Raw genomic sequence first — 13,494 nt, 5'->3', positions numbered from 1 at the left:
GTAGAAGTAATTTCATAGTCGCTGCAGCTGCAGCATGCGTGGCTCTGTGCGCGGCTCTGTGCGCTCTGGCGCCATCCTGCCCTCAGCTGCAGGATCTCTTCTCCTCTCCTTTCCTTTCCTCACCTCTCTCTCTCTCTCTCCTTCTCACACTCCTCCGGCTCTGCGCTCTTTGGCTGCCGGAGGTGTCTGTCAACGTGAGGGGGTGGGGGGGGAAGAAAAAAAAAACAGTTTGAGCCGAAAAATCTGAGCAATATTTCTATTGGTAGGCGGGCCGCTCGTGGGGGGAACAATTGGGTTGACTTTGCCAGGGAGCCACCTCAAAGCATATCAGGTTACTTTGAGTGACAGCGTAACCATGGCAAATAATTTGACTAAGGCTATTGTCTTATCCTCACCATCCCCGGGTCAAATAACCGACCAATCAGAGTTCATATAATCGCTTGTCTTGCCAGCTTAGAATAATATTATTAAAACGAGCCAGCGAGCCCGGTCTGCGGGAGAAGGTTATGTTGAAACGGTGTAGAAAAGGTGGAGGAGGACGGTGGAAGGAGCTGCAACTTTCTCTCTTTCTCACCAGTTTCATGAGGAGTTGTCGCGTGAGGGTTTCGCGCAGCTGAATGGACTTGAGTTTATTCCTTCGGATATTAAAACGCGGCAAAGTGTCAAACTTTTTTTGGGAACTTTTTTGTCACTTATGGACTCACCGCGTTCTGATTTAATGTGAGACTGAGTGGGGGAGACGTGGAAATAAGGCGCAATCTAATCTGCGGTGGTTTACGTTGTCGCCATGTCCATGCTCCCAACGTTTGGGTTTACGCAGGAACAAGTGGCGTGTGTGTGCGAAGTCCTCCAGCAAGGAGGGAACATCGAGCGGCTGGGCCGGTTCCTCTGGTCCCTCCCGGCGTGCGAGCACCTCCACAAAAATGAGAGCGTGCTCAAAGCGAAAGCCGTGGTCGCGTTTCACCGCGGGAACTTCCGAGAGCTCTACAAGATCCTGGAGAGCCACCAGTTCTCCCCGCACAACCACCCGAAGCTGCAGCAGCTGTGGCTCAAGGCGCACTACATCGAGGCGGAGAAGCTGAGAGGCCGCCCGCTCGGCGCCGTGGGGAAGTACCGCGTCCGGAGAAAGTTCCCACTGCCGCGCTCCATCTGGGACGGAGAAGAGACGAGTTACTGCTTCAAGGAGAAGAGCAGGAGCATCCTCCGGGAGTGGTACACCCACAATCCTTATCCGTCTCCGCGGGAGAAAAGAGAGCTGGCCGAGGCCACGGGACTGACCACCACACAGGTCAGCAACTGGTTCAAAAACAGACGACAGAGAGACCGAGCAGCGGAGGCAAAGGAGAGGTAAGACTTCTGAATTAACTTCTAATAATGTGTTTACTATTATTGCGTAATTTGATTATCTGGAGATTTATTGCGTATTTAATGCATTTTATTTCTAAGTGCTGTGAATTATATTAGTTGGAAAAACATGTTTGAAACTTTATAGATCCTGGTCTGTTATGTTTGGGATAATTATGCAGATTAATTTTAAGTTTCCCCAGAAAATTTTATGAGGTTTTTGTCTGGCTAATTACAAGTCTATAATAAAAAATACATCTCCATTTAGTAATTAAATGACACTTATTATGAGAGGGAATAATGACTTTCACGCCAAGTTCAAAGAGCTAAAAAAATACTTTTAACATCCCACATTAAAACATCTTAGAACATGTTTAAAAGCTGTTTTTTCTTGGTGTGGAGTTGTGGTGGATCTGCAGTCTCCTTCACTTCAGCCTAGTTGACATTTCATTAAGTCCTTTATTTGTTGTTGTTGTTGTTGCTTTTTGAAACACACTCGCACAGTCAGTGGAGGCAGAGAGGTTTTTGGAGACTTGCAGCAGCAGTCAGGTGCTCGCATGGCCTGGTGTCTTCTTTCACCCCTCTGGCCACTAATTCGGGCTGAAAGCTCCACGTAAATCATGTCTTCCCACTGCGAACAGCCGCTGCTCACTCAATGCAAACATGCGTGAACTTTGGCCATGTGCAGCGTGCGCGCGGTTTGCAACAATTAAACACGTCGTTTATTCCGAAACAACAAGAGAAAAACGCGTATAGTTGTAGGGTGTATGGGTGTCAGAGAGAGAGAGAGAGAGGGTCACTGTGGTTTAATTAAGCTGCAGTAAACAGTGACGCAGCTTTAACAGACAAAGATTTATTGTTTTGGGTCATTCGCTCACTGTAACTCAGCACTGCTGCGGTCAACTGAGCGATAGCCTCTAATTATTACAAGGACTGACTAATTGTTTGCACCTTAAATACACGCCTGTCTGATGAATTCGTTTATAAATCACTGGACTATAGAGCCACATGTGTGTGTGTGTGTATTATAGTTTCTGCAATATAAAAACATTAAATACAAATTAAAAACAATAATAAGAGAATAACTACATTTGCATAGACATGAATTAGGCAACTACACGTGACTTTATTATGACTTTTTAATGGACATGGGCACAAATACACTTCTTATTTTCAGTTTCGTCCACAGTTTGCACGTGCATACAGACCTGAGTCAGACTCGTGTGTGATCTATATTTTGTGTTTTTCTGTTCCGCAGAGAAAACAACGAGAACAGCAATAGTCACAACCCATTGACTTCTTCAATGAATGGAAATAAGACTCTATTGGGCAGCTCGGATGACGATAAAACGCCCTTGGGGACGCCGGATCACACGTCTCACAGCCCGGCTCTGCTCCTCGCCTCAAACGCCGGTTTACAGTCCTTGCACGGCCTCGCTCCACCGCCGGGACCCAGCGCCATCCCGGTACCGGGCGGCGCAGACTCGGTGCACCATCACCACTCATTGCACCACGACACCATACTGAACCCTATGTCTTCTAATCTAGTGGACCTTGGCTCTTAAAAACCGGCACTTGAATAAACTCGAACACCCCCCCCCCACACACTTCTTCTTCTTTTTTTTTTTTTTTTTTTTGGGAAAAGTATTTCAGCGAGCTTGAACCACTTGCGGGAAACTATGGTGGTGAAAACAGCCACAGTTACAAGTCATTTAGCCCCAATTTAAAAAAAGACAAAATAAAACAAAACAACTGAAAGTCTTACAAAAACAACAGGAGAAGGAAACTCTTTCAGTGGACTCAGAATCTCCAACTATCAACAAATGTATTCTTGTTACAAGGAACAAGTGACAATGTCGAGCACTTACTTAAAAACAATCGCCATTTTCTTACACTATTGGCATATTTAATTTTTTTATTATTATTATTATTATTATTATTCATTTTACTACAATGTAGCGTGAAAGATGAATACTTTTGAAAATACTTTTTTTTTGCAGTGGTGGTGAAGATGAAAGATGAGGTTGGTTATTTAAAAAAAAAAAAAAAAAAAAAAAACAGAAACTAATAAAGGAGGTGAGAAAAAATAAATATATTTTACCGGAATGTAATAATAACGCAACATGTTATACTGTCGAAAACAATACAATAAAATGTCTTAATTCTTGTTATTATTATATTATTTTTAGGGGTTTAGATATATCAGCGGACTCTGTATAGGCACTGAGTTAAAGGCACCCCATCGCTTTTTTTTGTTTTTGTTTGTTCGTTTACATATTTTTTTTTCTAAAAGAGCCATAAACAACCTTTTTTAAAGTGTGAGCAGGGGGGTGGAATGTGGAGTATGATGATGATGATGATGATGATGATATATCTAGTGTCTTATAAGAGCCGAGATGAGATGCAATATCTTAATCTGTTGATATAATTATTATTATTAATAATATTATTTGCATTTTTTCATTTGGAAAGAGACTGCATGTAAACTTTGCGATAAATGATGAAACATAAAAAAACGACTCACCTATAGTTTCATATACCCTTTACAATAAAAGAGAAAAAAAGTCAACTACATGGATTAAAAATTGAGGATTTCTTTGATTCTGAATGATTGTGTGCAGCAAACTTTTCTGAAGTTTATCTCACAGTGTTACATGAGATTATCATCAGCATAGGTCTAAATTATTCTACTTTGATTTTGCAGGTTAACACCGATCATTCCCGTCCATTGTTTATGAGCACTGGAACACCAGTTGCTTAAAAGACAACAAACACAAAAATACGCAAAACGAGGAGCATTTGACGCACATGCCTGGAGCTCTGCGAAAAAGTGGATATTGTTCTTCTTGTGTGGACAAAACCTCCCCGCGCGCATGAATGGGTCGATATCCCGGGATTATCTACCATCGTTACTCATAACTGCTGCTGCTATTGAAGGCGTTAAGGACGAGAACTATCTGTTTCCTCTTATTCCCCCACAAGGCTCGTGTCCTTGGCTTGTGCAGTTAAAAGTGAAATTCAAGAAGTTAAGGCCCGCTTAAAAAAAAGAAAAGAAAAGAAAGGAAAGAATGTGCAGTAAGCAGTTTAGCCTACTGAATGTGTCAATGCAGTTTAGATCTTAAATTAGAGCGTTTTGGGTGGGAGGAAATCGAAATGCATTGATTTTGAAAGAATGTTTTTCGTCATATTTCTACCCGAGAAAGAGTTCAAAAGCATTGGAAGTTGTGTTGACCAGTGTTTCATACAATCCAGGGTTGTTTTGATGTTATTTTTCAGTTTTATTTGAAGCATGTTAATTTGAAGGCTTGTGCTTTGTCAATGTAGTTTTGAAAGCTCTGTCCATTTTGACCCAGTATTTTAGTTTATATTCCATATACAGCATTAACACAGTGTACATTGATTTTCCAGTTGCCCTGATTTGATTTGTTTTATTATTAGAAGGTGCAGCTAAATGTAGCAGTTAATTTAGACAAAACACTGACTCATGAGTCATTCTCTTAGGAATTTTGTCATTCAATTTTGGTTAGAAGAAGGAATAGAAAATTGCAGTTATATATACTATTGAATCCCACAATCACAATAAATCAAAATGACAATACAAATCCACTGGCACCCAAGTTTGGATAGAAAAACATGTCCCAGCCCTTATTATAATACACGTTTTATTGTTTTTTTTCTTAGTTTTCTTCATAAACATCTGAGTTTTTTTTGGGAAATATTGATCGCAGTATAGGTTAAAGTTCATCTCTGAGAGTAAACAACACTCACTACAGTACTTTGTAAAAAAACAACAACAACTGCAGTGAAAGAGTGAAGCATGTGGCGTGTGGCCATTAAAGAGACAAAGCTGGGCGGAATTCAAACGTGCTTTTCCAACAGGGGAACTCTGATGTGATGACACCTTATCGCTGCGCTCGACTGACGAGGAGAAAACTGCCGCAGAGGAAAAAAAAAAAAAAAAAACTAAACACAAAAACAGCACAAAGCGTTATTACATTATTACACCTTTGCCTGCTGTATCTCCAATTTATGCCACATTATATTTTATATTTGTGCAATTTATATGTGAGCATATCATGTGGGAATATGCTGTGGATTGTACACAAAGTGCACACGTGGTGCAAATGTGTGTGTGTGTACACTATTTTCTTTTACTAATGAAACAAAAACAAAATAATTAATATCACGGAGTAGTAAATTATCTGTTGGGTTCGCGCAGACGTCTCTCATGGAAGAGTAAATATTTTAAAAAAAGTGTGTGTGTGTGTGTGTGTGTGTGTGAGTGAATCTCACGATTGTAAACGCGCAGGATCGGTCGCGCCTTGTTGTGTAAGCTCCAGCTCCTGACGCGTGAAGGTCAATTACGCACTCGGCCTTTGGAGGCCGCGCTTTCTAATATTGAGTGTGACGTCAGAGCGTAACAGTGTCTGTCTCAAAACAAAGATATTAGAAGAGACACAGAGACATGGAATGGGTTGGTGTTTCACTATAAAGCTACTGTGTTGAGTGTGAACACTGAGCTGAGGCACAGGCTGGCTGTTAAACGCTTGTTTGGGCAGAGGATGTGGAAAATCCTCCACACACAAAAAAAAGCCCCACAAGACGTACGGGTTATTAACGTCGATTTGATTCTGCCGAGTTGGTTTGTGAGAGTAATTGTCTCCTCTTAAGAGCAGCACAGGAGTTTAAGGATAAACACTTAGACAGGTGCGAACTTGTCGGGCTTTCGCGTACAAATTCATCCTGTCAGTTCACCACGGGGTGAGGATGTTGCGGATATTAAACGTCAGGTGTTCACCGGGCAAAAGTTAATCCTCCGTCGCCTCGGGACAGAAATCATGAAGAAATCACAGGAGAATGCTGAGTCATGATCACACTCAGGGAGAGCTGAGGTGTTCTGACCTGACATCTGTTTCTGTTCATCATCCTTCAAATGATTTCACAGTCTGCACTCGGTGCTTTTTTTACGCACACATACTGTAATATTCAAAACATTTTTAATTTGCATTATTAGAAAAACAAAACATATGCAGAGGTTTTATACTAACACGTCACTGTACTGTGTATCAGAGCTCTCTTTTGACTCTTTATACATTCTTTTTAAGATGAGATACATTTACATATAGTCACAGCAGCAAAGACAATACATAATAAATATGCATGTCCACATATGTGCAAGTACAACATAGAAAGATATTGATAATACGACTTTATAAAAAGTTAAAATATGTATGCATTTAATTACTTTAACTGCATCACCATGTTTAATCAGAGGAATACTCACACTAAACTCGTGTTAAATCAGGCAGATGAAACTTGATTTTCAACTATTTACTTGAGGCCATTTTAATCTTAATTACTTAAAAATAATTATCTATCCCTCTATCTTTTTATTATGATTTCATTTTACCGTGCACTCATCTGATGTTTGCTTACAGACACAAGAAATCACATATTATATTTATTATGCATATTATATAATATTTTCAGTAATTAGGACAATAAATTAGAACACAAGTGTCTGCATTGATGAATTATGTTTTCATTGAAATCCCAAAGAAATGCTACTTTTACAAAGCCCTGTGAAAAGAGAAAAGTGGACAAATATTACACATACAAAAATATTTATTATAAGTGTTATAATTTTTTTATAAAAGAGTACACTAGTAAACACACAATACTGTTGTTCACACTATAACCTGAACTGATAATATGCAGTAACCTTTAGATAAATAATAGATGATCATGATGGTTCTCACAGTGAACATGTTTTTTTTAATTGACAAGATTTTTCTCTCATTATAAAAAAAATATATATTTTTCATTTAATTTTTTTAAAGATTTTCTCAGATTTAAATCCCTTCAGTTCCACTTTCTTTAATTGTTATCATGCTGAGAAAAAAAAACCCCACAACAAAGTTACACAATTCACATACTCAGACACTTTGCATGCAAATGTCAGGTAAATGACTAATGTGCTTATAATGTGACACATTATTGCTCCCAGGCAAATTGCCTTCACACCCAGACCCCTTGAGGGAGGTCAGAGGTCAAACTTTTATACCAGCAGCAGCTTTAAAACTGAAAGAGATAGACACCAGTATTCTTGCTCAAGTAAAACCATGCATTCAGAACAGAGAGGTGCTCAAACTCACATGAAATCATCCCATCAACTCAAATGATTTACAGACAAAAATGTGCACCACGTGACATATTCCAGTCATAGTTGTCAGGAACGTGAAAGTTGCTGCGATGCGAGGATGTTGCGCTCACTGCGCGAATGTTTCTGAGTGTGAACACTTTATGACACGCCACTTGTTGCTTTGAGAGGTTGATGACTGTGCTAACAAGTCAGCGTGACAGCTGGGATTAACATTAGTGATACTGCTGTGACTGCACTGTGGAAAGTACAGGCAGACAACAGAGAGAGAGCAGAGGCGCGCATAGACATTTCAAGGGTAAGGGGGGGCTTTACTCAAAAAAAAGGGCAACCGCAAAATTATTACTTGAAAAAATATAATGTTACGGTGGCAGAATTTGTACTAAATTGCATATTTATTGTAATAGCCACACACTCATGCAGACGTTTTACTAAAGAAACAAAATGACTGCACTTAGCTCAGAGGGCAAAGGTGCAGGTGCTTTAGCACCACCTGGGGTTGATCTGTGCACATCCATGACAGAGAGGAGTATCAACTCATTCTAATACCTTCTTTCTGTGGTGTTGCACCCAATTTAAAACAATTTATATTTTAGTTTTAAATGAACACCTGAGGAAATACAATTTGCCAGTCCTTCAGTCCAATGTGTTTATCATATTCACTCTGACAGTATCTGACCTGAACTGTAGCCGGCATTAACTTCACTTAAGAGGGACGTACTCTTCCCTCTCCTCCGGTCGTAGGTAAAAGCAGACGATTCATCAACGCAGATCAAACTGTCATGTCGAATGAGAATAACATGTTTAATACTGAAATTCCTGCCCGGTAATGCAAAAACCACGGCTGGATAATATAAGAGCTGTAATTGAATTGCCAGGAGGAGGAGACACTGGACAGTCAACATCCTGCTCCAAAAGGTAAAAATACAAGTATATGCATATAGTTAGTTTGTTAGTTAGTATAAATCCTAAATAATCTGAATTACTTATCCTGTAAACATAATTTACATTTTTTTTTTTTTTAAATTATGACTCTTTATTTTATGTGATGAATACCTGCTGCTCTTATAGGCAGTTGTGGGCTGGACCTGCATTCATTGAGTTACAATAGAAGTAGTTTCAGATATGTATATATATATATATATATATATATATATATATACATATATATATATATATATAATACCCATCTGTGCACTACCAGGGTTTTCATTAATTTGTAAACAAATGACACTACGGTCCAAGACGAGGATTATGACACAAAGACAAAGCTGGTAATCTGCAGTTAACAGGTGTCTTGCAGTAAAGCATCAACCAGCACCATAACAAAACAAAAGCATTCTATTGTTTCCTGATGGTGTAAGTTTTTTTTTTTTTTTTTTAGCACATATTGTAAACAAAGCAGTGCACATTTTAACTCTGATCATCTGGAGTAAACTAAACAATTATAATAACAATTAGTGCCAAACTGAATCTGTTTAAATGCCTTGATTGGCCTACAATAATATGTTCTTTGATCCATATTGTCATTAACTGTTCTTCTCTGTCAGAACGCACAGTGTCAAACAAGTGATCTTTCCATTTAATTTGACGTCACTCTGAAGTCAAACACACCGCTGTGATTATTGATGAGCACATTGATTTGAGTGTCTCTTCAGCCATTATCCAGTTTGGGTGTATCAGGTGTGTGCCATAAAACGGGATAAAGCAGTAGGGGGTTTTGGGAGTGAGGAGGAGGAGGAGGAGGAGGAGGAGGAGGAGGAGGAGGAGGAGGAATGGGGGTATGGTGTAGAGTTACGGTCAGAAGAGAGGGAGAGAGAGAGGCAAAGAGAGGGATGGCCAAGGGAGTAGGAGCATTAATGCACTCCCTGTGTGCTGGACGCGTACAGTTACAAAACAGACACGCACGCACACGCACACACACACACACACACACACACACACACACACACACACACACACACACACACACACACACACACACACACTGTGGGTGCCCTTTGCTCGAGTGAAAGGTCAGACTAAGTCCTGAGACACTCAGAGACATGTCAACAAACTTATAGATCACTCCTTTGGCTGTAATACATTGATTTAAATAGCATGGCTTTAAATGTGGTCACATGCACTTTAGGGCCTATTTTGCATTTATAATACAAGCTGATTTTACTCTATGCTGTTGGTCATTATCTGGTGAAGGAGGTCTTAGGGAGTCCGTATGGGGAGTTGGCAATTGTTTACAACATTTGATTATGCTGTAAACTATTTGTCAAAGGTTTACATGCAGCTTATAAAGCGTAATAAATAGGGGGATTGGATTTGAAGAGGGGTTTTGAACGGATAGCTTTAAGAAGAAAGGGCTGTGGTATTGTATAGTAGTACTGAATGTGTGTGTGTGTTTTTGGGGTGGGTGTGGGTGTGGGGGGGGTTAAGAAAGGATCACCTGTGTCCCCCCCCTACTGTAAATTCCTAGTCAGGAGACAGACACGGACTATTCTGATCGCATTAGGTTCACTCCAATGGCTTTTCCAGCTATTGTCACTTGACACCGTTCCATTAAATCTGTCCACCGTAAAGATTAACTACGCCGTTCTTTATGCTTTCACTGGGTGTTCACTGTGAACGCCAAAGGGCAGGTTAAATCATGCACAGGGTTTTTCACTGTGCCCTGTATTTCATGTTGAGTCCATCGAGCAGTTTGCTTGATGTTATATCAACTCGCCGAACAGAATGACACCGAGAGATATTGTTGTAAGAGTAGCCCATTCATCAGTTTAGTCACCCTTTCATTACGGTTAGTGGTGTCTGACAGAACAGTAACATATACAAGGTGAAGAGGAACTATTTATAAAGAACTTACCTTTTGTCTATTTGCTAATGTTCATATTGTAATTATGATGATATAACAATTATGACACCATACATTTCACATGATTAGCAATCGTGAGGAAATATAGCAGCACTTAAAGGGTTGATTGTTCATTAATATTACATACAACTCTGCTTTATCTTGCCAAAATGTGACTCATTAGGTTCACTGGTTAATCATCTTCCTTTTGTGTGTGGTTTGTTTACTTGTAAGCGAAAGCATTTGAAGGTGTGAAACTTTAGGACACAAAGCCATCGTTAAGGTAGTGAGGATGTTCTCATGAAAAGTTCTGCTCAGCTGGGATGTTTTTGAACCCTTTTTTCAGACAAATATGTATAAGAAGCAGTGTTTTCTTTAAAAAAACAAAACTAATTGTGATGTCCAGTCAACTCTCTTCATGCACATTATTTTACAACATTATTTGTCTTTTCCGGTCCCATTTTGCTTCCTGTCATTAAGATTCATAACCTCTCTATTTTCTATATTTAAAATTTAAGTTAAAATAATTAAATTAAAGTTGAACTCTGTAGCTTTTTTGACTTGAAACACATTTATTTCTTCCCCTCACAAGTGGACAACATTTTTAATTGTGTGTGTGTGTGTGTGTGTGTGTGTGTGTGTGTGTGTTTACAGTGCAGGATCCTTAATCTGTTTCCAGCTAAACACACTAACGGGTTCAACCTGCCAGACCGCTGTCTCAGCACACAGTTATGTGTGCACAGGATTTCATGTTACCATTGGCTTAAAAATAAAAGAGGACTTAAAACCTTTTAAGGAACTAACTTAACTAACTTTAGCAACTTTTATTGCGCAAAAGAAAAAGAAACAACGCCTATAAATTACATCCCCTGCACCTGAGATGAAAAAGCTTTAACTATAGTAGACAAACCTTGAGAGGAAGAGAAAGGAAGGATGAGTATGAGTCAATGTGTCTGCTTAATAAACCCAAACTGTTTTATATGATCCTATGACAACAATTAACACAGAGTGACCTGAGAGATAGATGCCCATGAAACCCAACACTTCCACTGGTGCACTGAGACACACTGTCACATTGTGTTAATTCCACTCAGAACAATGTAGATTTGTTTAAAGAGTAACAAAACCCCGGGACAGATGCGATGATGTGTTTGGTTTTTCCACCATCATTTATCGTAAGACAGAAGAGTTTGCAGTAAAAAAAAAAAAAAAAAAGAAGCGATGTTTCCTGTGTGTGCTTAGCACCGCTCTCGCTTATGTAGTCGGTTATCGAAAATGCTCGCCTGTCCACACATGACGAGGCTCTGGTAACGGTGGTGAACACAAGATACACAAGGTGGTACAGTTATTAACCAAGGATGTGTGCTGTGGTGAAATAGCAACAGATTCACTAAGACAGCATCAGTAAACACAAAGGAAATAATGGTCACATTACAATGTGACATATCACCTAAAATCATATCTTTCATGAATAATATTGAAAACAAATCTTGTAATTCTGAGGGAGGGGTTGATACAATTTAGGCTACATTTAAGACCAGTCTTGTATGAACTACCTTAAAGGGATACTTGAGTTAAAGTACAAGTATCTCACCAGAAAATTAGTCACTTTTTTAGTAATATTACTTACTTACTGTACTTAAGTATAAAAATAAATTTTCTGATATCTGAGAAAATCCACTTACGTTTTAGAAGTAAAAGTAGAATTGCGTTAGGATTGAGCCATGGTGGATCATTGGTTTGGTGAGTTGTCTTTCAGCTGGAATGTTTTTGGTTTGGTTCCTGGCTCTGCCCTTGAGCAAGACACTTAACTACATGTTGCATCATGTGAATATGTGTGAATGGATGAATGGCAAATCTGTAGTGTAAAGCAGCTCATCCAGACTAGAAAAGCTCTATATTAATACAGACCATAACCAACTCTTCTTCTTCTGATTTTATTTGGCAGTAACGAGTAACAAAGATAGTTAGAGGAATTGTAGTGGAATAAAAGCACAACGTTGCTAGAAATATAAATTAACAAAATAAGTAAAGTACTAATACGTGAATTTTGTCAAATTTTGCTGAGACATTTAGAAAGAGATATTTAACAACCTGTACAGGATTATGATTTGTGCTGGATAGAATTTGCACAGCAGCTATTTTCACATGTTTATGAGTAGAAAAAAAAAAGAATTATTAATCACATAAACAATGGCTCTGTTTAGCTCATGTAAGTCAGGACAGTGGGGACCTTGAACTGGACAGTGAAGCACCCTGAAAGAGAGGATCCTAAGTTTTTACACCTGTGACCTCTCATTGTCCTGTACTGATTTTATTGAAAATGAATTTGCAAACCACATGTTCCATGTAAGGTAAGTAGAACTCACTATGAATCAGACACATCGATATACTGCCACTCACCCAGTCTGAGCTGAAGGACACTTGTGTATTTGAAAGAAAATTAGAATTATATGTATATATATATATATATATGATATATCTGATGACTTCTGATGGAAAACTGACAGAAAAAGTAACCTGCATAAATACTCATCTCATGTACTGTTGCATAGAGCAAACAGAGTATATTGGATAAGGTCCAGTGCGGTGCAATTAGTGACATCTAATGGTGAAGCTGCAGATTGCAACAAATAGAGGAATCCTTTGCTTATTTCCAAGTGTGTCGGGAAACTACGGTGGCCTTAGCATACCGGGAAAGGATGTTGTTGTTTTTGTTTCCACTTAAAAGCGTGGAATGCACCCTCTGGCGATGCAAGGTGGCATCCTCTGCATAAAAGGCCTTTGTTTAAAGTATGTAAAATGGCATATTTTAAATTTAAAGGGGTTTTACACTTAACATATATACAATGTCTGCCGATAAACACTCTAAATGTCACAAACTGGACCTTTAAATGTCACATGGCAGCAGATTCAGTATCATTTGGAGCGTTAATGTGAGTATGTTTGTCATAAATGTCTTTCTTTATTGTTCAGTTTGGTTACAAAGAAATACTGATGATAGAAATAGCCGCAGCTCTCCTCCTCCTCCTCCTCTCAGTGTGTCCATCTGTCCCCTCTTCGTACTCCTCATAACTCACACCACACTGATTTCTACACTGTCGGCTCACCTTATTGTTTTCTTTTCTCAAGCACGGCAGCGGCA

The 13,494-nt window shown here is 39.2% G+C and overlaps 1 protein-coding gene across 1 annotated transcript; it reads left to right on the top strand.

Annotated features, from left to right (window-relative positions):
- The first annotated feature begins 490 nt into the window (after positions 1-490).
- On the top strand, positions 491-3,855 carry six2a (SIX homeobox 2a). Its single transcript, XM_083897692.1, has 2 exons — positions 491-1,347; positions 2,603-3,855. Exons 1-2 carry the CDS (start codon positions 788-790, stop codon positions 2,907-2,909), a joined length of 867 nt encoding a protein of 288 aa, XP_083753818.1. The 5' UTR covers positions 491-787; the 3' UTR covers positions 2,910-3,855.
- The last annotated feature ends 9,639 nt before the right edge of the window (positions 3,856-13,494 follow it).

This window comes from Microchirus variegatus (genome assembly GCF_963457635.1).
Source record: "Microchirus variegatus genome assembly, chromosome: 11".
Taxonomy (NCBI): Eukaryota; Metazoa; Chordata; class Actinopteri; order Pleuronectiformes; family Soleidae; genus Microchirus; species Microchirus variegatus.
The sequence above is the reverse complement of the archived record's forward strand: the minus strand, read 5'-3'. Positions and strand labels throughout refer to the sequence as shown.

Coding starts and splice junctions, on each gene's coding strand:
- six2a (XM_083897692.1), top strand. CDS start 788: ATGTCCATGCTCCCAACGTTTGGGTTTACGCAGGAACAAGTGGCGTGT. Junction 1,348..2,602: donor GCAGCGGAGGCAAAGGAGAG/GTAAGACTTCTG, acceptor TCTGTTCCGCAG/AGAAAACAACGAGAACAGCA.